Source organism: Pezoporus occidentalis, unplaced genomic scaffold (assembly GCF_034315485.1).
Source record: "Pezoporus occidentalis ecotype Australia unplaced genomic scaffold, CSIRO_AGI_Poc_V1 ctg77, whole genome shotgun sequence".
Taxonomy (NCBI): Eukaryota; Metazoa; Chordata; class Aves; order Psittaciformes; family Psittacidae; genus Pezoporus; species Pezoporus occidentalis.
The window spans coordinates 493,010-515,785 of NW_026916126.1; the positions used below are offsets into that span (position 1 = coordinate 493,010).

At 41.6% G+C, this 22,776-nt stretch overlaps 1 protein-coding gene across 6 annotated transcripts in view; it reads right to left on the minus strand.

The window, feature by feature from the left end:
* ERG (ETS transcription factor ERG) overlaps window positions 1-22,776 on the minus strand; it is a 145,820-nt gene that overhangs the window by 13,012 nt on the left and 110,032 nt on the right. For 5 of the 6 annotated variants that reach the window (XM_062602570.1, XM_062602572.1, XM_062602573.1 and 2 more), the window contains 4 exons: window positions 19,493-19,710; window positions 5,225-5,376; window positions 2,703-2,906; window positions 1,679-1,759 (listed from right to left, as the gene is read on the minus strand). In XM_062602570.1, the coding sequence (XP_062458554.1) occupies window positions 1,679-1,759; window positions 2,703-2,906; window positions 5,225-5,376; window positions 19,493-19,710 (655 nt within the window). The remainder of the gene's footprint in view (window positions 1-1,678; window positions 1,760-2,702; window positions 2,907-5,224; window positions 5,377-19,492; window positions 19,711-22,776) is intronic. The other variant, XM_062602574.1, reaches the window with a different exon arrangement.

Sequence of the window (22,776 nt, forward strand, 5' to 3'; positions counted from 1 at the left end):
ACTTCGGTGGGCTTTGGGTCAGACCCTTGGAAATCCCATTCTCTTCACAGAGTGAAAAAAAATAAAAGTATTGAGGTTGATATAGAAAATGGTATCTCATCTCACACACTGAAACTGCTCTCACTACATCAGCAGACTTATAATGACCATCTCTAAGAACATGAAAAGGGTCATATGGACTTGTGCAGTTACTGCTGAGTTCAAGAACATTTTCCTAACTCTTTCTGGGTCCTTTGAAAACCCCACTCCAAAGATCTTATGCCAAAGGAACAACTAATTTTCCTTATGCTGATGAACAGCATCACATTATTCACATTCCCAATGAAAACTTCCAGCAGAAATGCAGACAATATCATTTCATTGAAATGAATTTCAAATTATCATTGTCAGTGCACACACATAGAAAAAGATAACACACAGAACTGCTGAACAACACTTGGATAATTGTATATCGAAACTGCTTGGCAAATTAGAATCTGGAAAACCAGAGATGGAAAAGACCATCAAGTCCATCTACTTTTAAAAAGAGCTTAAATCTTATTTCAAACACCATCAAAGTCAATGGAAAAAAAAAACTGTTGTTTTTTTGGTGGGGTTTGCAGCAGGCCTGCAACTTGCAGCAGAACTTCGTGTCAAGTGGCAAACATACGATCTCAGGGAGGGATCTTCTTATCTAGCTAATTTTGATGGGATACTCAGTGCTATTTACCACAGTGAAAAGCTAAATGAAATATGAAAGAGGCATCACAGTCTAAGTTTTTTTGGTTTTGTTTTTCTTGTTGTTCTGCATTTTTGTTTGGGTTTTGTTGTTTTGGTTTTTTTTTAATCATCCTTTGTATTATCTTTTTCATTTCTAATAAAGAATTGTTATTTCTGGTCACTGTTGGTAACTAATACCCTTAGGCATGATCATGAAATATTCCAAACATCTTTAATTAGTGTGTACACCATAGTATGTACACAATTTCATGCCATCTTCAGTTGCACAACTGTGAGAGTAAGATCAAATGTATTTGAATTATTTTCATAAATATTTTCAGTCATATTCTGAAAGAAAGGTGCTTTAGAGGCATGTATTGTATCATTCTCCTACCTACACTCAATACTTTCCTGGGCCAGATTAACAGAGGGGTGAATATTCAGTTCAGACTTAATAGAGATTACAACTAACTTAGTTTAGTTTACAGCTCAAGTCCCATATGGCTGACAAAGGAGATGAGCTAACTGCCTAAATAGCAATTTTACTGAATTATACAACATACGGCATGGGAGGGAAGACAGTCACCATTCAACAGAGCCCACAATACTTAAGCAAGTGCTATAGCACTTTTGAGATATCCACGGGATTTGTGAAGTAGGTCTGACAGTACAATGAGATAGAATGAGAAAAAAAGTCCTCAGAAACAAAGGCTCAAAGGTTGCAACTTATCTTGGCTCAGGGACCCCTTTCTCTTGTAGAACACAAGAAAATACCAATAAGGAGACCATTTTTGCACCATCTGGCCCTGCACATTTTTCTTGTGTGTCTGTTCATAAAACTCACACACACACATCAAGGAAGAGGATATACTTGTCTCCCTCCTGATTTACCATTTCCATTTTTAGCAAGCAACCCATAAAAAGGAATTCTGTGCTTATAAAAGATGACCTGTAGCAATGGGAGCAGTGCCAGTATTACCTGTGTTTCTAGCATGCATTAACCGTGGAGAGTTTTGTAAGGCCTTATCAACATCATCTGAAGTCAAATGTGGAAGAGGAGCTACAAAACAAAACAAAAAGCAACACCAAAATGAAAAAAAAATTGTGAATTATCTTTTTAAACCATATTTTCCCCTGACAGGATTGTGTGAATGTGAGTCTACCGACGGTTTCAGCCTGCAGTTTGGAGGGAGGCGTGTGTGCTACGACTTAAACTAGGGCATTCATGTATTCAACATTATGAATGCATAATATTTCTGACTGATATTGACAGTGTGCGTGTGGAGAAGACTGCACCGCACTGGTGTTGCAATGCTTGTTTTTCTTTTCTTTGAAAAACGATGTTTGCTTTAACTTCGTTAAAATGAGGCAAACCTGAAAAATTTCCTCAAGCTTAAATGAAAGCCCTCAAGCCAGGAATTTGCTAGCCCCCTCTTTCCCTTTGAAATACTAGCCATGCACTATAAGTAATTTGCATTTGGACTTCAGGGACTGTTCTTTTTTTTCATGAATTTACAGAAATTTTATTAAATTCAGTGAAATCTTTCTGATCCTATTCAGAGTAGAGCAAACTGCTGTCAGTCCTTACAATCATGCCTGGAGTTCACTTTATGAATCACTGTTTGCACTCTCATTTAGCATTCTCATTATTAAAATGGAAAGAAACAAGTATGTGACCAGAAAAAACATTAGTACTGAATCCCATATGATTTTCTTCCTACAGTATGCTGACTTTTAATTTCATTTTTCTCTGAGATGGACATAAAGAAATATTTCCTGTTTTCTTCAATGAATGTGAGTGAAAGTCAACTGAAATTAATGGGTGTCTTTCCATCAAACTCAAAAGGCTTTGGATCAGGATTCTTAGGAACAGCAAAATTTGCAACAGACATTTGAAAACCGAGCGAAGTGTATCCACACCATTAAATCTAAGGCTGATATCCTTAGACAACAATCTGCAGACTGATTGTAGCCACTACCACAATGACAGAAAACTAGCTTACTTTCTCTGAGGTAGTGTAGGTGTGACAGGAGGATATCTGCATTATAGCTTGGGGTGAGTCTCTGGAAGTCATCTTTGGTCATTTTACACAGCTCCTTCCCATCGATGTTCTGGAACAACAAGATATCCACATCCGGGAGACCATACTCCTTCACTGCCCATTCCAGCCACTGGCGTACATGGTCTGTGCTCCACAACGTAGGATCTGGTGGCATCACAAAGCATAAAATTAGGCAGAGAGGGGAGAGCGCTGATGCGCCCGACCAGTACAAAATAAATGTAGACCACAGCTGAACTGGAAAGAACTTAATCCTGTTTACTGACTGCTGGAAATACAGAACAAATTAAGTTGGTCTGTTGAGTGCAAAGGAGAATACCTATCTGTGAAAACCTATTAAGGAAGAGCTGTGAGCTCTGATTATTAACAACAAACCCTCTGCTGTTGAGTTCCTTCTACCATTTAGCTTTTTTGTCTTGTCACTTTTATGTCTCTGTCCTCATGCAGAGAATCCTTTTTAGAAAAGTATCTAAGAAATCCCAGTAACAGCACCGTAAGTTGTATCTGGACAATTTTCAAAGCTCTTTGTTGAATTTTTATCTTTATTCAAGTGAATTTTCCACGGTCAGAAGTACAGTTCCTTGGGCACAGGCTAAGTAAGCACTCACAGATTTGGTTAGTTATTTCATAAACTAGAATGGATCATATTAAAATATTGTTTTCTGGTACACTTCAGAGAACAGAGAAGACCTCTGAAGCTCCAGAGGATATATATTCTGATTTGCCAGGGCTTAAAATGTCAAGAGAAGCATCAGAAAGGTGAAGGCACTATTGGGTGAAGGATTGGAAGTGAGCAAGAGCATGACAGTCTCTAAAAGCCTATGGAAAGAGGTTCCCAACTCAATCTGGTATGAAATACATAGCAAACTAGAGGGATGCAAGTCTGGTGGTAAACCTAGGGTCTGTATGAGATTTCCCACACCTACAACAGAGAACTCCAACAATTACAATCAGTTCGGTTTGAAGTAAACCAGCAAACACCAGGAATTTTTTTTTAAAAATTGATTATGCTTATAATTTTAAATTATTCTTACTTATGATAACTAGAAAATTAGCACAGCTGGAAATGTGAATTTTGCTTTTTTTTTTACTCCTAAACGTTGCCACTTGAGCTGCACAGTGCTACACGGTAGTCAAAGAAAATCAAGCGATTTTTACTGATACATTTCTTCTAGGAACCTCAAAATAGAAAGGCTGTGACTGTGACCATCTTGTTCCTTGAATGTCACTCAAATCCACCTCAAAGTTGTTACTCTAGACATACCTCCAGGAATACAGTGAGAGAGAAAGATCTGTGTGAGCTAACCAAACTTCAGGGTTACTAAAAGACTAAAAAAAGTGCCAAACACCAAACCCACAAATGTTCTAGAGGAACATTCAAATGTCATGAATGCCAGTGTGATCTGCTTCCAGTTGGCAGGATACTTCATAATTCAGTGCATCCCTCTTCTGTCTTCAGAACAGAACTGTCAATACCATTGCAGAGGATACTGCAACATATTTGTCCACACATATCTTGACAAATAACTGAAATAATCACATCTTGCAAAATGTGGCCACAGTTAGTACTCTTGCATATCTTAGCAACTGAAAAACTGTAAGAATATTAGGCAACATAGCAGTAGCAGAAATGTTTCAGATAGGCACATCTCTGTTGGAAATGAACTAGCAGCAAAACATTCTTTTCTGTTTGCAGGTTATAGGTGGTATGTCTATGCTATGTACAGCCAGTGGTTTATAAACTCACATAGGTCATGATGATGGTCTAATGCTTTGACTTCAGAAAAAGGCATTCTAATTACTCTGCAAACCAAAGCAGAAAACCATTCATCAGAGGTTTATTTGGAGGACAAGGCACACAAGAGTGAATTCCTTCTTGTTCACTTAACTGCTGAATTCCACAACCAAGCTTGCCAAGACTAACCAAGAATTTCTCAGTTGTGCTCTTACACTGCTGAAGAGTTGTCAGCTTGCTTATTAAAATATTTTACACCACCCAAACTCAGGGGATAACCTACATGACTGCTTTTCATGCACCGTTTGATTTTACAGAAGCAATTGTGGTTTTAGCATGCTGTGGGCCAGACTGGAGTTGGTATTTGCAGGAATATCGTGCGGTACAGTGAGCCTTTCTCTTCCCACACACTTTGCACCCAGCTGGTCCATAGTGTTAGGAAATGGAAGTGACTGTTCATTTTCCCACTTAAGGGCTAGAGAAGTCAGATAACATCTGAGTACCTGTAATCTGCCAGTTATGCTGCTGAAATGGGAGGAACAGGCTGGGGAGATGGCTTTACTATGATATTTCTCAGGTCTTTCTCTTAATAACCCTGGGAAATTACTGCTCTTTTCTTCCTGATAACTTGTATTCCATCGCCACTGTTCTCCAAATCCTTTTAAATAATGTTAGTAGACTTAGGGGAAATGTCTTTTTTTGCTTTGAATTTTTGTGTAGAGGGTCTAACCTGCTGGCACAATGACTCTTCGTTCATTGGTAGTCATATTTGGGGGTGGAACATGCTTCTCTTCCATGTAATTTCCATAGTTCATCCCAACATTGTCTGAGCCGCTAACCATCTTCCCGCCTTTTGCCACACTACAGTCATCAGGAGAATTCCTAGAAAGAGAAGAAAGGTGTGGTTCTATTATTATTCCAGTCCCCACTAATATCCTCACTGAATGAAATGTTAAAAACAAGACTCAAGCACCAGGGTTGGACTATCACTGGAAAACTCAGCACTTACCACCCAATAACTGCTAATTTCTTCAGTTGCCTCAGAAAAAAATGACCAGCCAGTGGACCATATATTTATTTTTATTTTCAAAGGATCAGGCTCTTATATATCTCCAAACATATAAACACTAATGATTTATTTCCAGCAACCAGATGAGAATGGAGGCTTGCTAATGAGCTTGCTGAGCCTGCTGGCCGCAAGTAACTTGCACTTCTCTCTCCAAACATCTCACAGACAACTCAGCAAACATAAAGATACACTTAATGCAAATTCTCTGAAGGAAAATTATTATTAGCTGTCATTGTCAAACAATGGTGGCAAACAATGATAGGACAAGGGGTAATGGGTACAAACTGGAACACAAGAGGTTCCACTTAAACTTGAGAAGGAACTTCTTCTCAGTGAGGGTGACGGAACACTGGAACAGGCTGCCCAGGGAGGTTGTGGAGTCCCCTTCCCTGGAGACATTCAAAACCCGCCTGGACACATTCCTGTGTAACATTATCTAGGTGTTCCTGCTCCGGCAGGGGGATTGGACTAGATGATCTTTCGAGGTCCCTTCCAATCTCTAGCATACTGTGATACTGTGATTGTCCAAGCCTTGGACAAGGCTTGTCCAACCCTTGGGCAGCTTTTCATCTGCACTGCTGTCATTGTTTCATGTTGGCCATGCTCAGTTGCTCTTTATGTCATGCAATGTAGACATACTTCTATGTATGGCTTACAGAAAACGAACATTTGCCAAAGCCATGATTCAAAATACCACACACATGACTGGAAAAACCTTTCAGCTCCTCACTAGCACAGTCTCCATGGTACTGTAGTCAAGAAATGGAAATCTGCAGAGGATCTGCAACCAGACACCTCTTTAATTTTGGCTTTGCTTTCTGAATGGAGTCTTTTGGTTTAACATCCCACAGGGGGTTCCCTAATGGCATTTTAATTGCATCACAGTTTTCTTTCTGGCAGACACAGACATATTTGTCCCTTAATTTAATGTCTACAACGTGTTTCATCAGAGAGAGAAAAATTGTTACAAAAATCAAAATAAAGAACAGAGCTACAGGGAATACCTGTAAATTTAAAGAGGCTGTTTGGCAAGGGAAAGAAGGTGTTAGTTGGGTTTTGGTTTCTCTAGCGAAACTAAATCGCTAACAAGTTTTCTTTTTGTCCTGCCATTTAACTCCTGAAACTGTACTGTGGTCAGTCAGGTTGCAATGCTTCATTTAGGATCCTTGCAAACTGACTAATTTGCAGTCCGGAGAACTGAGACATCCTCCAAAACCCAGACTCTGGATCTATCCCCTGCCCTCCAACATGTGTTTCACCCATAGCCTCTTGCTCTCTGCAGCTTGGAAATCCCAGCTTCTGCTGCAAGCTTTGGGCAGCAGTGTTACTGTAAGTACACCAGTGGTCAGAATACAGACACTTCCTAACAAGAGTTCTGCTATTGTTTAAGGACAAAAGAGGAAAAATAACACACAGTTTGGACCACTGTCTGCTCAGCACATGTCAAAAACACGTGGCAGATATTTTATCCAATGCCCAAGTGACTCGGTTGAGTTGAATCCTCAGCACTACCATGGGTCAGGAGCTAAACCAGTTATAATTCTCACGCGTTTTAAAAAATAACTAGCGCTTGGAAAGATGCGAATATTTAGAATACATATTAAATACTAGAAGTACATATTATCACTTTTTTTCCACTCAGTGTTACTACTAATTTTACCATGCTGTGTTAATGTATGTATTAAAAACAAAATTAACTGCTGACGGCTTTCAATTTAAAAATAAAACATATCACAGAAACCACTCAATGGGTACTGTCATCTGCTTTAGAAGAAGGAACAGGGCCTTAAATATTGCCTGGGAAATGTTGGCTTCACATACCTTTTCCAGGTATAAAATATCTTGGGTGCTGCATAACATATTACATAAGAAATCTGCATTGTGTAAAGATCCTACAACTCCTTGTCAGCCACAGGACTGAAAAATAACCACAAGGGAAAATGCAGTCACCACCTGTTTTTTGCCTGTCATTGCGTGGTGGTGAATTTAGCCTTTCTTCTCAGAACTAGAGTACTTGGGCATTATTCTCTCAGGTTTAGCCTTTCTACCCCACTATATACCCCTAAATATAATTCTGGGATGCACTTATTTCTTGTCTACACAGAGCTAGATAAGCAAAAGAAAGTAACTTTTTCTTCAGACATAGAAAAGAGCTTTTGTGATGTTTGCTTGTGACTAGAATGTTGGCTTTTTCCATTTACCCTTAACAAATACAAATGGCATATATGTAAAAGTGAGTCTGCATACTAAATCACATATATTTGGAAATATCATCAAACTCATGACCTTACACCTATGCAGATGCTCACCCTGACTTCTAAGGTCAGTTATATTACAAAGACAAAAGAAAGAAACATTTGGCACATTTGCTGACTTTTTAGAGATGTGTTTGGGAAACAGAGCTAGCAGCATCCTTTGGCCTAACTGGCACAGTTGCTTTATTTTGTTTTTCTGTGAAAAGGAACTTGGCATGTAGGAAGATGAATATCTTGCTGCTGACATGAAATATCACATCAGTATTAGCCTTCACCACTGTTATGGGCAATTGTGCATTAAAACCATTCTTGTAAACACTGAACAGTAAATGATGTGAAAGATCCAGTAGCACACTGCTTTTGGCAATCTGACAGCGCTTCTGAGCTGGTTTTCTGATCTGAATATACACAGATGGGGGTGGGTAAGATCATAAATAAGTAATAACTTTTCATTAAAACCCAGAAGCAGATGGTCAAGGGTTTTGTCCTGTTAACTTACTGGGTGGACAAGCAAATCCCCAGTTCAGCAAATCTTCTAAGACCATGCTTAACCTCAAGCATGTGTGGAAGCAGTGCCATGGCAGCTAACAGGACTACCCAGGTACTTCAAATTGAGCATGTGCTTACGCATTCCACTGAAGCAAGGCTTAATTCAAATGGCTGGAACCAACTTCTACGGTATAGAAAGCAAAGCTGAAAATGCAAGCAGACACTAGAAAATGGTAATTTTAGTCCCCAGAACAAGAGAGGGATTGTCTGCAAAGGGTTTTTTAGGATCTGCTGTGTGTCTGCTTTATTTCTGAACCACCAGGGGAACAGGGGCAGTGGAAAAGCAGCTTTCAGAAAATGTGCCCAGCATAAAGGGTGCAGCTTTTCAGTGATTCATCCTCAGGTATGAAATGAAACCCAAGATGTTTTTCTTCACAGCTGCATGTTATTTTTACCCTTTGTAAATATACTGTATTACACCTGGAATTTACACAAAAAACAACCCCCCAAAATGTGGAAATACTACAGCTGTGCTACCTAAGAGCACTTTGCCCAGTCCTGATCTGATTCTGCTCTGATTGCTGACAAATGACTGTTGAAGAAAATATTTCTCCATGGGTCCTTGGACCTGGAAGCCTTCCCTTTGTTCAGGGTTATTTAGAATCAACCTGATTTGATGGTTAAATTTAGCACCCATTCCTACTGAAGTCCATTGGAGTTTTGCCAACCATGGCCTGTGATGAAAGCAGATGTAAGTTCACAAATAAGTGCATGAAACACATTTTTTCCTCTTCACTATGCTACTATTTTCCCCATGTGATATGAAACACCTGTGTTCTCTTAAAATGCAAGGTGTCAGAGAAACACAGATTAGGAATCAGCAAAATTTTACATGATCTCTGTGACATTCCCATAATGTATCCCCCTCGATTTGATGTTTCCGAATTTCAGAGAGAAATAAATGAGAAAAATTGTATTTTCCAAATATTTACATATCTTTATAAGTTTATGTAATAAGCACAGCTTATAAGCTTGGATAACTTCCTTACAGAGGCTACTTATAGAAAAGGGGTCTCAGGAGAGTAAAGTGGTGTAAGGATATCTTTGGAGTTTTCCATGCATGGCCCCCATCCAGTCCATGGCTGATTAGGTCAGAGGACATGCTGAGCTATTAGAACTTTTCTTCTGTGAGGCTTTGGCAAACAGAACATGACACTGTCCTAGAGGACGCAGATTTCTCTCCTACTTCATAATGCAGGTGATCTGAGAAAGAGGGGAGCAAGCCTGCAATGTCCCACCTTGTCCTTATGTACAAGAGGGAGAGCTCTGCAAAGCCAGCACCTTCAGATAATTTGGGCCAAGATATGTAAATTTATATTTAACCAGAACAACATCATGTAAAGGTCAGTTCATAGTGAGTATATGGTGGCAAAGCATACTCATGTTAATCTCCATTCACTGCAGCTACTCAAGCTGTGGTGAATTTGGTCAGCACTTCCCTCCCAGGATGGTTTGTCACTGAAAAAGTGGTCCATGAAGGAAAAAATATAAAACCACTGAGAGTTGGAGGTACAATGCTGTTTCCTAAAGCACACCTGACATACTTCACTCCACAATACCAGTTCCAAGGGCTACACAGCCACAGCCCCAAATTCTCTTCCCTGCCCCTCTCCACACCTTCTTCTTCATGAATGAGTGGGATTCACATCTGCTGAGACCTGCTGCAGAAGTGACATGCAATGAGGGGTCCTGCAGCTGCCCCTTTGGGTTCCCCCCTGGCACGACACACTGGGGACAGCCCAACCCTCCCTGGTGAGAAGAAGCCCAGGCTTTCCAGCTGCCAGAGCAGGACTGTGGCTGCACCAGCAGCTTTGAAGGCCCCCAGGGGCTGCTTCCTTGGCACTAGTAGGGATCCCCGGGGGTGCTAAGTGAGACTCTGAAAAGTGCTTTCAGCAGTGGTATCAGAGGCCCCAACACTTGCTTTGACAGAGCTCAGTTTCCACCACACACTCATCACCCAGCACCATAGTTGGATGCGGCTGCCCAGCTTCTTCTGTGCCTACACCAGGCCAAGCCCTGCAAACACATCAAGCCCTCTGCTTCTGTGCAGGCACCTGCCTTTAAATCTGCCGAGTGAGCACTGCCACACTTAACCTGCTGAAAGGAAAACACGGGTTTTATTTTCCCTTCCAAGGTTTCTTGTGAAAGCAGTGCAAGTCCACAGAGAGCTTCAGCGTAACAGAGGCATTAAAATGCCAGAAAATGCACAGAGGTTGAAATATCCCTGGAGTGCTCATACAGGTTTTTCATGCAACTGCTTAGCAAACTGGACTGGGAAGCTGTTTCCCTAGCAAGTACAATCACAGAATCATGAAGTATACAAATAAGTAAATAGATGGCTGGGTGGGTAAGTAACTCAGTGTTTAGCTACAACCTGAGTCATTCCCCCACCCATGTGCAGCAGCTGTGTGAAGGTGATGCTTGCCCACAGGAAAGGGGGTAGCCAGGGTGGAAGTGAGCTGATGAGGTCTGTGGAAAGGAGGGAAGCTCCTCAGGACCTGTGCCACCAGCTGAAGGTGACTTAAGTTGATGCTGAAGCCACAGTGACAGTCTGTTTATCTATCTTTGCTGTAAGGTGAACGTCAAAAGCAGTCCTAAGAAGACAAAAGAAAAGGAAAAAAAGGAAAACTCAAGTCCTCACTGGGCCATGCAGTCATGGAAGCGACTTCACGTGGGGTTAAGCAGGGGCAACCAAAATGGTCTGCAACAGCCCCAATGGACCAGGGCTATGGAGAGGCTGGGATTGGAGCAGTCCCATGCTAATACACCCAGCAGCATCCAGAACGGGCAGAGAACACTCTGTGGGGTGCCCTGGGGTCAGTAGGTGCTCAGGGTCACACGGGTCTGTCCCAGGGGTCACTCAGATATGTTACAGTGTGGCACTTAGAAGCCCATCCAGTTCCTTCCTCCAGTGAAAGGAAAAAGCAAACACCACATGCCAACACATGCAACGTCGTTGGCTTTCTGTGAGCAAAATAAAAGATGCTTGTTTATTGAGTTGTATACACAGCAGCCATTCATTTTCAATCAAACAATAACTTTTGCTAATTGAAACAATCTTTCCCATTTTTTCTTTTTGCTTTTGCTAACTTTCCCCGGCTATCTTGCAGTCCACAGCTGCTTCAAGCCTTAAGGCCAACATGGCAAATTAAGGCAGTCAGCGTCTGGCTCACTAGAGGCCAGTCAAGCTATAAATATCACCAGCCTGGCTCTTTGTGTTCACAGTGCAGGGAAACAGCTGGTTTAAGTTTGACTGCACGTTGTCATTTCTCCATTAGTGCAAACACTTCAATATTTCTTATGTGTCAGGTTAGAGTGAAGAAAGGCAAAGAAGGGAAGGGGGTCACTAAAAGCCAAAGCTAAGAAATGATGTTCTGTATATACATAATTTACAATTAGATTGCTGCCTGGGAGAAGGCTGAAGTCTGACATGGTGATAGCTAGGCCAAAGCCACAATGACTTCCCAGTTGGCCTATAACTTTCAGGACCTATTTTCTCTTGTTTTTCTTTTATTATTTTTATAGAAATTCTATTATAATGGTAATTGATTACATTTCTCAACTTGTATTTCATTTCAAGAGCTTGTAAGACTGTTGTATTTGTGGTTTCATAAAATATGAAATACCAGGAGACAGGGCCCTCCCCAAACCAGATATGCCTTCTTTTATGGGAAGGGATTATATAGAAAGTTAGCAAAGTAGAGCATGCCAGGCATAAACAAAAATGACATATTGCATGGAAACCATAATCCCCATGTCTATGGAATGTCTGCTGAGTTTTGTGATTAGCATTATTGGGCTGTGAGGCTGATGGGTGCCAAATGGCAAAGCAAATGATGAGCCAGACTTCTTTTTCTTGCACACTTTCTGCTTTGTCTTAAAATATTATTCCCAAGCTTTAAATACTGAACACTCCACTGATATCACCCTGATCAATATAAAACTTCTAATAAAGAGGGAGAGGAGAAGACTCATCTTCAAATGTGCTGGGTTAGAGACAACCTACCTACTGACAGTGCCTGTGCCATGCCAGCCCCAGGAAACACCCCAACCAGTGGCTCTAAATGCTCTAGACACAGTAAATACTGTACTGGAAATAAAGTAGTAATAATAGTAATAGTCAGAAATAATGACAGCGATAATAACTCTTGTGGGGGCCTATGTTACTATTTGGAAACTGATTTTATATTTCACTACCCATATGCAAGCTTTTGGCTGCTTAGCACCTTTGAAACTGGCTATCCTCATCTCCTTCTTAAACTCCTGAAGCTAAGCACACAATTAAAGCATCAGTGGTCAATCCAAAACATAACCATGCCAATTATGAACGAACCCATTATCCCAGAGTGGAAAGCTTCTTAGGTGGTAGTTGCCAGTCCAGCAGCCTCAAAAAAGCTGCAAAAAAAAAGGTGTTTTTTTTTTTTAGTCTTTGGCAACATGTTTGCCTCAAAAATAGACCCAAACCATGCACACACACACAAACACACACACATACATGCACTGGTGTTAAGCTGGTGTATTTTCAGAGCAAAAAGGGACTTCTTGAGGCAGTCACGCATAAAACGTTACATGGACAAGATCCTGAATTTGCAGTTTTTCCAGTTCGGTAAGCAGCCACTTCACCAACCACCCAGTCAGTGGGAAAGAAGATTATGAGTCTCAGATAACTAACATTGTGGCTTTTTACCCAAGACTAATGTTACTTTATAAAGGCAGCACCAATATGTGCATTAGGAAAGTCACCCTCTTAAGACAGTTCTCCCAGCTTTGTTGAGGACTGATGCAGGGGCTGACTCAAACCCTTTTGGAGACAGAGGAGAGAGTCTCACTGATTCCAGTGGGTTTTGGACCATGCTTGTTGTTTAGTCTGAGCTGAGGTTTACCAAGAATACCAGGGCTGCATGCCAGTGGTACACCACTAGAAGTGGACAGGATGGCACTGTGCCCCAGCTGTGGGGTTGTGCGCCAGGGATGGAAAAAGCCATGCCCCTGAAAAACAAGTGATGTCAGGGTAATTACCACAGATCAACCCTGTTTCTGCATGTGCTAGACACACACAAGGTGTGCGAATGCTCTAAGTAGTGCCACCGGTATCATACCACAGACTGGAGCATAATGCAGAGGTGCCTCATGTAGCTTAAAGCATGTCAGCCTGGATCCCGGCAGCAGGATGGTTCTGTCATGGTGGCGATACAGAGATCCATATGAATGAATGCACCCCCCTTAGAGGCTGCACATCCACTGGCACATGGATAGACCGTGCAAGCTATCTCAAGTGCTACCCATTCAAATTTGCTGGTTTGTATAGCAAAAACCTGTTACCACTTAGGAGGCTTACAACAAGGAGAAAATTAAACAAAAGAAAAAAAAAAAAAGACAAAAAGTTGAGGTCACTTGGGACTCCGAAAAGTCCTCCTGTGTGTCAGACACTCAACCCAGCTAGTACAGAGGCTCTTTGATGAGAACTTAGAACAGTAACATGCAAAGAAAAATGGTATTTCCCAAAAGAGCAAGCACAAAAGATGTATTAAGTGGTAATTTCATTCTCAAATGGTTTTCGAGCAACAATTGGTAGCACTTAAATCAACATTTGCACATGATTAAATCTTAATGACAGCTAATTATTTCTGGCATTTCTTTAAAACTCAGTATCAGCCAAGCTGATGTTGGAAAAATTCTGCTGTGCTTTCACTGCAGCTAACTTTCAAAATGCTTTTTCAATGAAATCATCACACTGCTCATGGCAAGCGAAATTTATCTGTGGCCTGAATAAGACTCTGTGTTCCACTTCAGCCTCCCTTAAAAAGATTGATTACCTACTAGTAAATGTAGTTCTTCCAAGCTACCTTTTTTTAGCCCCACCCATGGGCATGATGGAGTCCCATGGGTGAGTGTATTCAGAGACCACTGAGAAGTCCAAGGATTTAAATGCTGCTCAGGAAGTACCTAGGGCCTCGTGAGAGTATTTTCACAGGAGTGAATTCCACTGTAACTGCATAACATGACTTGTACTCCTTCATTGTAATAGAATTGCTCATACTTAATTTGATAAAATATGTAAAGAACAATAAACAGAAAAGTAAGTAACAGTATGACATATGCAATCTCTAGATTTATATTATAGCACCTTACTATAACAGGGTGAATCTTTTGGTCTGACTCAAGAGCAATAAATAGCAGGAAATAATATTATTACATTCAAGTGAAAAATTGACAATATGGTGGCACAAAGGGCTCATTAGATTTATGGAGCTGGAAGAAATATAATGTCTGTACCAACGTAATGGATTTAAAGAAACTCAATTTGATACCATCTGTGACAATCTGCATTATATATACAACAACAGCAAGGTAAATGACAGCTTGAATTTCAACTTTTCTTGCTTTATTTAATTTAAGGTAGGCCCTTAGGCTATATTTTCTGGTGCTGTGCAACAGGGTCTAGCTTTAAAAATACTGTTATTGTTAAACAAACCCATGTAGCCAATCCCTCTGCAGACCACTGAAAATAACCCTTTAATTTCATTCTAATGTTATTGCTTCAGTACTCACAGGAATGCCAGTTCTGAGACTGTTATGTTTTGAGATTTAATGTGGGGCAATTACAGCCAAAGTGTATCTGGGGAAAGTCCTAGCAGAGTGAGTCCATTTCTGCTTTGAGTGGGTACTTAATTGTTGATGTGTAAGGGGTTCAGTAGGCTCCTAAAATTTTATACACCTTTCCAGACAGCAGAATATATGGCCAGGAAGTAGCCTAACACACTGAGAAGGGAGAGCTGGACAGCAAAAAGTTGCAATGTTAACTATTCTCTGGTTGCCATTTTGTGGGTCTGTTACCCTGCTTTGTATCCTTTTTACACAGACCTAGGCTCCACATAGGAAGATGATTACACAGCATACTCTAGAGATCCTAGAGGTAGCACTTCTGTGGCTCTGCAATGTGGCTGTGGTATTTCAGACTCCTTTGGGACAACCCAGATTTTAAAATAGGTGTAAACAGATCAGGAACAGTTTTACTAAAAATGAAAAGCAGCTCTAGCTACTGCATGTGTTAACTTGTAACATATGAAGCATTTTTAAGAGCTGAGCATTTCATTCAAGGAAATAAATTTATGGACTGCAAATAAGCAAGGTGAGGAAGGCTTCTGCAGAAAAGAAAATGCAAAGTAACCTGCAGAATGGCAGGGAACCTCTAGTCTGTGAATAGAAAGTGTGACCAATACTATGTATGTGATGAATAGCACATAATCTGTCAGGAAACCAGTGAAACACCAACATCAAATGGCAAATACCTAGCAGGACTTGATGAAATAAATGGTTTTAGATTTGTAATAGATATATAAATTGCATGTGACATCCATATTGACAATACTCTTCAGTATCATATCAGAATATTTTACATGATTAAGAATAATTTATTTCTGATAAATATTTTTTTAATGCAATGTTTGAGTCATACACAAGTTTTTCTTTCTATTCTGCAACTAGCAGGAATATTATAGACTAGGAAGCCTTCCAATTCTTGAAGTATAATAACACTATACATATTACATGCACATATATGTGTGTGAGTTTTAGAAATGCCACAACATATTTACAGTTGTGTAATATCTAGATCTATGTTTTAGGCATGTGTTAGGCCTTATAATACTTCTTTGAAGCAATAAATAGGGTATCTTAATTAAAAAATATATTTTTAATTTTTATGTTATGTACAAGCATGCAATACATGCACAATTATTTTTTTTTATTCTGTTAATCTGTTCTTTTTTTGGTAGTAAGTGATTTTTTTTTTTATTTTCTTTTTTCAGTCTTAGGAATTATAGTTAAGTACTAATTTTCCTTGTTTTCTCCAGTTAACAACTCTGCATTGATCTGTCAATAGCGGAGGCTGTCAAATCCAAGATTAATAAGCAAACCTCTGCTTCCAATGCTGCAGGTTATTTTAAATTCAATGTAGAAAGAATTACATTTCTTCCCATTATATTTTCAGCCAGAACATGCCTTTTAGAAAACCAGTGTTGTGATCAAAACCATTTTGCAGTTCAGAGCAGTAACTTGTACAGCCTCTTCCAGCAGCATAGCTCATGTGCCAGCTCATATACTTGTTCATATAGGGAAAGAACGGCCACCCCTGGGCTGTTCATTTTCTAGTGATGAGCACATTAAGCATCTCTGAGTGATGCTGTCCAGAGAAAAATGAAGAACTTCTAGTTTTCATGTGCTGCTCAGCTGATTTGCACTAAACTCCAAGTCCAAATGATGGAGTAGATAGACCTAATGCTATTTTTTTTTAGAGAAGAGGCACACAGAATTGCTTCTTTTCATCCCTTTACTTCTGTAACGGTGGGAAAAGTGGTCAGGATAGTGCAAAACCATCTTACTGGGGTTCCAGATGCCTTGGCAACCCTTGGGTATCACGTCTTTATAAAATTAACAGCTCTGCTGGAAAAGTAGGAATTAAAATTATGCCTCATGACTAATCAAAATAGATTGATTTAAGGACAATTCCCCAATGCTCAGATTATACATCCTTGCAAAAGTAGGTACCTGTTCTGCTAGTAACAGATAGTGTGAAGACCAGGATACCTCTGTAGGAAAGGCAGATATTTCTCTTCACAAAGGGCAACTCAGGCAGTCTAAGCCAGCAGCCACTTCCTGTCTATTAACTGTGCAGGTAGCCAGGGTGTCACCCTAAGGGGATATTAAGAGAAACTAGCATACACTAATCAAAAAGAGCACAAAGGAAGGAGAAATTATAGTCATCAGAGGATATGTCCAAATAGCCTGTTTAATTCAGGGCTTCTGGATGCTTATCCATCCCTGAAAAGTTCACATATAGAAGGTGAATATATCTTAGACTGGGGAGATATGGGTGGCAAATCCCCTTCCTGGCCCCCCAGATTCATGACCCCAGCCATCAGGTTGTAAAACATGTTGAATACAAGCCTGCCCTGTCCTGTCTGCTGAAATCAAGCTGCCAGGCAGGCAGCAAAATGCAAACTGAGGGTTCAGGTGAGGGATGGAGAGCCTAAATCCAGCCCCACTCCAGCCCCTTGCTTTCTGGGTTACTTCTGTTTTTATTCAACAATGGCACAACCCCCAGGAGAGAAGCAAAGGCCCTAAGCACAGGATCTCTTCCAGCTGCACACCCAAACACACATCTATCCACAACAACACTTCAGGCCTCTCTAGATAGCAAGGCAGGGCTTGTCTGAGTTCCTAAATCAGAGTATAATCCTTACCAGTCTTGCTACCAAGGATTAGACAGGACACAGTTTCAGCTAATAAAAGACAGAATTACTGCACACAATTTTGTCCCTAAACCACTATAGAAACAGCCAAATACTTGTGATTCATGAACTGAACATTAATATTCAGGTTAGGTATGTATTTCAGGAATCCAAGACAGCAAGTTCAAGATTCTGGCTTGATGATTTTAAAAATGTGGTTGCAACAATTGCAAACGGATCTGTATAATCTAGACTCTTCCTTAATATCTGGCAGTACATCAAAATAGGAGTATGTGAATGACTAACTTTAGGTATGCATTACAAATTATTACCACTAATCTCAGTAACAATTAACATTAATTATCTACTCTCATGCATTTTATGACATTTACACTGTGAAAAACTATGATTAGTTGTCTTAAAGAAATGCCAGCACAGATACTTAGAGGTAAGCTTTAGGAAGCAGGTGAACCTGGTTTTGAATTAGTACTCCATTTGGGATTACATCTGTGCATTTGCTCAGCACAAAAAAAAAAAAAAGGAAAAAGAAAAAAAACCACATCACTAAAACTGTGAATAAATTCTGAATAAGAAGAGTTACAAGAAGACTTCCCTAATTCTCTGTAACTTCAGGTCACCATTTATTTCTTCATATTTCAAATCTTTGACTATTCACTAGAAATCCTGATTTGACTTCAGCACAATTTCCATCCTCACTGGTGAAAAGTGTAGGTGTGATAAGCTGTCAGCCACTTTGCCCTGCTTGTGGTGCTTGTCACATTAGCCCAGCAAGTGTGAACAGTAACCACAGTGCTCATGGTTGAGGTTTTTCTAAACAACTGGTCCTGGGAGATGAGATCAGTAGGCAGGTGTTTGTGGCAGAGAGATGTGAAGCACAGCCTTCACTGGTACATCACCAAAAATTGCGAGCAACCGACTCTCTGGACCTCTGCCCTTCAGCACCACCAAAGGAAAACTGTTTTGACAGTCAGACATTTGAAACAGGAAAGCACTTGTTTGGATAATTTCCTTGGAAAAAAAAATAAAAATCTTCATTGTGCTTTTCAGATGGAAGAAATCCATAGAGTGCTCCTATGCTTGGGGGAGATACCAGTCAATACACACAACTTCACTGCATTACTTTCCGCTTAATTGATTCAATTCTCCTTCATAGAGAAATCGATAAAAAAAAAAAGTCCCAAGATAACTGTTAAAGCACTGACATGCTGTGGCTGCTGCCTATTGAACTGAGTAATTTATTTTCTTGTTCCTTTCTACTCCCCTGCTTGTCTCCATGCATATGCTTTTTCTTCTTAAATCCAACTCCAGGGTTATGTTTTTTGGCACTGTTTACATTAAATATAAAAGTAAAGATAGATAGTTCACTCCCTCTGCCACTGCAAGAATTTACTTCCTGTACTTCTCTGCTTGATTATATTTAGAGCAAAAGGCAGCTGCCCAAGTTACTGTATTTTCAGAGCTTTCATTGAGTGTTATTTCATATACACCACACCCTTACACAGATCAGTGCTACCAGCCAGATTACAGCAAACTCACATTTTGCTAACTTTAATACATACTCTTTCACTTAGCATGCAATGCAAGTTCACATCCAAAATTATCCTCAGTAAGAAGAAACACAGTAAGGTGTTGCAAAAGCTCATGAAAAGACGGTGCCTGTAGCACCATTTGAAACTCTCACAACACCTGAATAGGGCTGGCAGGCGCGACCCACAACGTGCAGCAGACCTGTAGGCTTCCAGGACAGCAGCTGGTGGGTAGGTGGGGTACCTTAGGGCATCTAAAATGCTTCTAGATTCAGATTTAGACAACTGAGCTAGACACATCTTAAGAAAAGTAAACTTGAGCCACGCTAACACTGGCCTTGTTACCTTGACCCATTAACTTGGTTTGGGTTACACTCCATCTTGATGGTGACTCTGGCTGGAGGCTGTGATAACCAGTCTTGCTGGGGAACACGGGGACTCATCTTTGACGTCTGCCCATATTCACTGGAGGAGGAGGCTGTCATCTCTGTCTTCGCAAGGTGGGGTGATCCGTAGGCACACTCAAACAAGGACTGGTCTTCACTCACCACAGATAACGCTTCCTGCAAACCAGACAAGAGAAGTAAGCACGACCATGTTTCAGAGTAAAGGACTTGTCTATCTCATGAGAAGATGAACAGCTGGTCATCTGCTGAAATGCTCATTACTTTTTAGGCATGCTACTGCTGTGAGTGGAGGTGAGGATTCATGGTGCAAGATAAGCCATCAGTATGTGGCAGGAAGACAACCTCTCCCCTGTGGAAACCCTTCCCACCAGCGTCTGAGAAGATGCACAAACGCACACTACCAAACACTTGGGAATAGTGGCCCTAGGATAGGAGCTGGAAGGAAGGAGAGGGCAGGACAGACAGCAAAATTGAGAGCTCTGGCATCCCAGGTAGGAATGCAGAGGGCCAGATACGCCAGGGTAACAAGCAAGCTGCCATTTCTGCATTAACTGCCCCTGCAAGGAGCTACCAAAGCCAGGCCTTGCTTACTCACTGTGAGCTTCTCTTCCTTCCTCTGGGGCACAGGCCAAGTCCCTTATGGACAGGGAGCCAAGACAGCTGGGTGCATCCTCCAGTCCAGGGACCCTGCTCTTTCTGCCAGTATCAACTGCCAGCTTCAGCAGAGGTTCCTGCCACCAGCCCTGAAGAGATACCATGCCCACCATCCACCTCCCTCTCTCTCACGGCAGACCTTCTTGGCGCACCTCCTGGCTGGGCATCCCACTCTGGCACTGTGGGAAAGGCTTCCCTAGCCACCTTCCCGTGGCAGCACTGCAGTTATGGCCCTCAAGGGTGGCAGGCCTGTCAGTGGCAGGGTGGCTGCCATCATGACCATGCCAGACAGAGAAAAGGCCACCTTCTCTCCCCACCAGCATGCATTCGCATTGGCCCCAATTCCTTCCCCATGCTATCTGGAGCCAAGCTAAGGCAGTGAGGCAGTGCCTGGTCCCGGCTCAGGCAGCCCGCATGCAACTGGGAAGCTACGGGAAGGGCTGATGCTGTCAAAGGGACCCTCCTGCCTGAGCCAAGGCTCCCTAGCCATGCACCTAGTCTGGGCACCCACCCTCCTCCTGGCCCCCAGCACAACACAGGCTCAGGGGTCACCCTTCCAAAAGCAGCCTTCCAAGCAAAGCCTCCCTCTCTAGGAGCTACTTATGGTGAACATAGGACATAGGGGGTCTAAACAGACAGTAACCCAAACAGCGACTCCCTCCTCCCACCCTAGTGCTATGGCTTTGCCCTGTGATGAAGTGGAACGTGAGTGCAGCCTGACACTTCCCCCTCCACCAAATGTGGCCCCTGACAGCACTATGGTGCAAGCCCCAGCACCAGGCTGGTGGAGGAGGCTCGGTGTGCAGCACACCAGATGACAGCTGCCATGGAGGCGGCCAGCTGGCCATGGCTGAAGGTGCAGGGGCCAAGAATAGGGGTGTGAACCGAAGCCAGATTTGGGGTAGGATGATCGCGAGGCAGCTTGTGTGGGCCTGTGCTGCTGACAGCCGATGGGAGGACAATAAAACTGTGTGGCTCTGTCAGCAGAGGAGGACGTGGTGGAGAAGGGAGAGGGGAAAGAGAGTGATGGGAAGCTGGGCGTCTGCTTGCAGGCTCCTGCCTTCCTTGGCTACCAGAAAAGGATTTGCACAAGCTCCAGCAGTTGCACGCTGCCCTAAAAATCAGCAGTTGTAGTTGCTCATTTTAAGGGGGTACGCATTTATCATTCCTTTTACTTGCCTGGTTTGTGAGCCCTTGGGGCGCACTCTGTTAATATGACCTATGAAGTTTTCTCTGAAACCTCTTCTTATTACTTCTGATGAAAATTGAGATCATCCCTTAACCTCTGGATATGAGGAATGGGATCCCAAGCAGCCCTTCAAATGCCACAAGACTTGTAACTGAATCACTAACAGTAACGCTTCCTGTTACAGAGCAGGATGCAAAATTCAGGCAGCTCTCTGCACCATTTCATTAGTGCTTTTCAGACATTGTCCCAAGTGCAAAGGTCACCCACCAGGCTGTCACCATTAACTCCCCAGTTAACACCCCTGCTTTGCACGCTCTTCTGCCAGCCTGCGCCCAGCTACTGAACTACTGTCTCTTGGGTCTCTGGGGGCATGAAGAGAAGGGATGCCAGAATAACACTTCTCCTTTTTCCCATGCCTCTCAGACTCCTGTGTGTTTCTGGCCTGCTAAAAACTGTTGCTGGTGGTGGTCTGAAGCTTTTCTGGGAAAGCCTGCAGACGGCTCTTGCTTTCCAAGGAGGAGCAGGGTGAGGTAGCTGCTGGTCCCTTGTTCCCCAAAGATTGCTCCCTGGCTAAACTGCCCTGAGAGACAGCAGGAGGACTTGATGTGCTTGGGTATAAAGTAGCATGCATCATATCACAGGAACCAAAGAAAGAAAATGTTACACTAGAAGGAAAATAGAAATTTCTTTCTTAGCAGTCCATAACTGTTTTTCCAGGTGATCACAATGCATCCCATTCCTGAGAGTATTTACTGCACAGTTCCCTATTTTCTGCCCCACTGTAGAGCTAGCAAGTGAGCCAAACCCCATGAAATAAAATGTTAATTTTGGAAGAGCTAGCTCCACTATATGCATGAATGTGTGAATTATACAGGACAAAGTAGATACAAGGTTGCAAATACAACAGCCATAATGCTATTTTACTCTGTAAACCATTTACTAATAGATCTTTTCAAAACAGGCTTCAATCACTATATAATGGATATTATTTCTCATCCTCTCACACATATGTGAAACAAAGCAAATTTATTCTGGTTCCTATTAAACTTGACTCCGCTTAATGTAAGTTAATTTATGAATATTTAGGGTAAGTATAACTGTAAACAACAACAACAAAAAAGGGTTTTCTATTTATTTGCATTACTAATGACAGTATATATTGCTTGTGCTATGGATGCCTATTATGTTGCACAAACAGGTAAAGTACACACATTTTAACTTCCTCAGGAGGACAACAAATGCTGCAAATATGATCCCAATTAATAAGGGTTATGTGAATATCTGAAGACTATGACAAAAACAAGACAAGCATAAATTAACCCAAGAGACAGACTCAGACTTCATTCACATTTCAGGAGAAAAAAAAGCCTCATTATTCA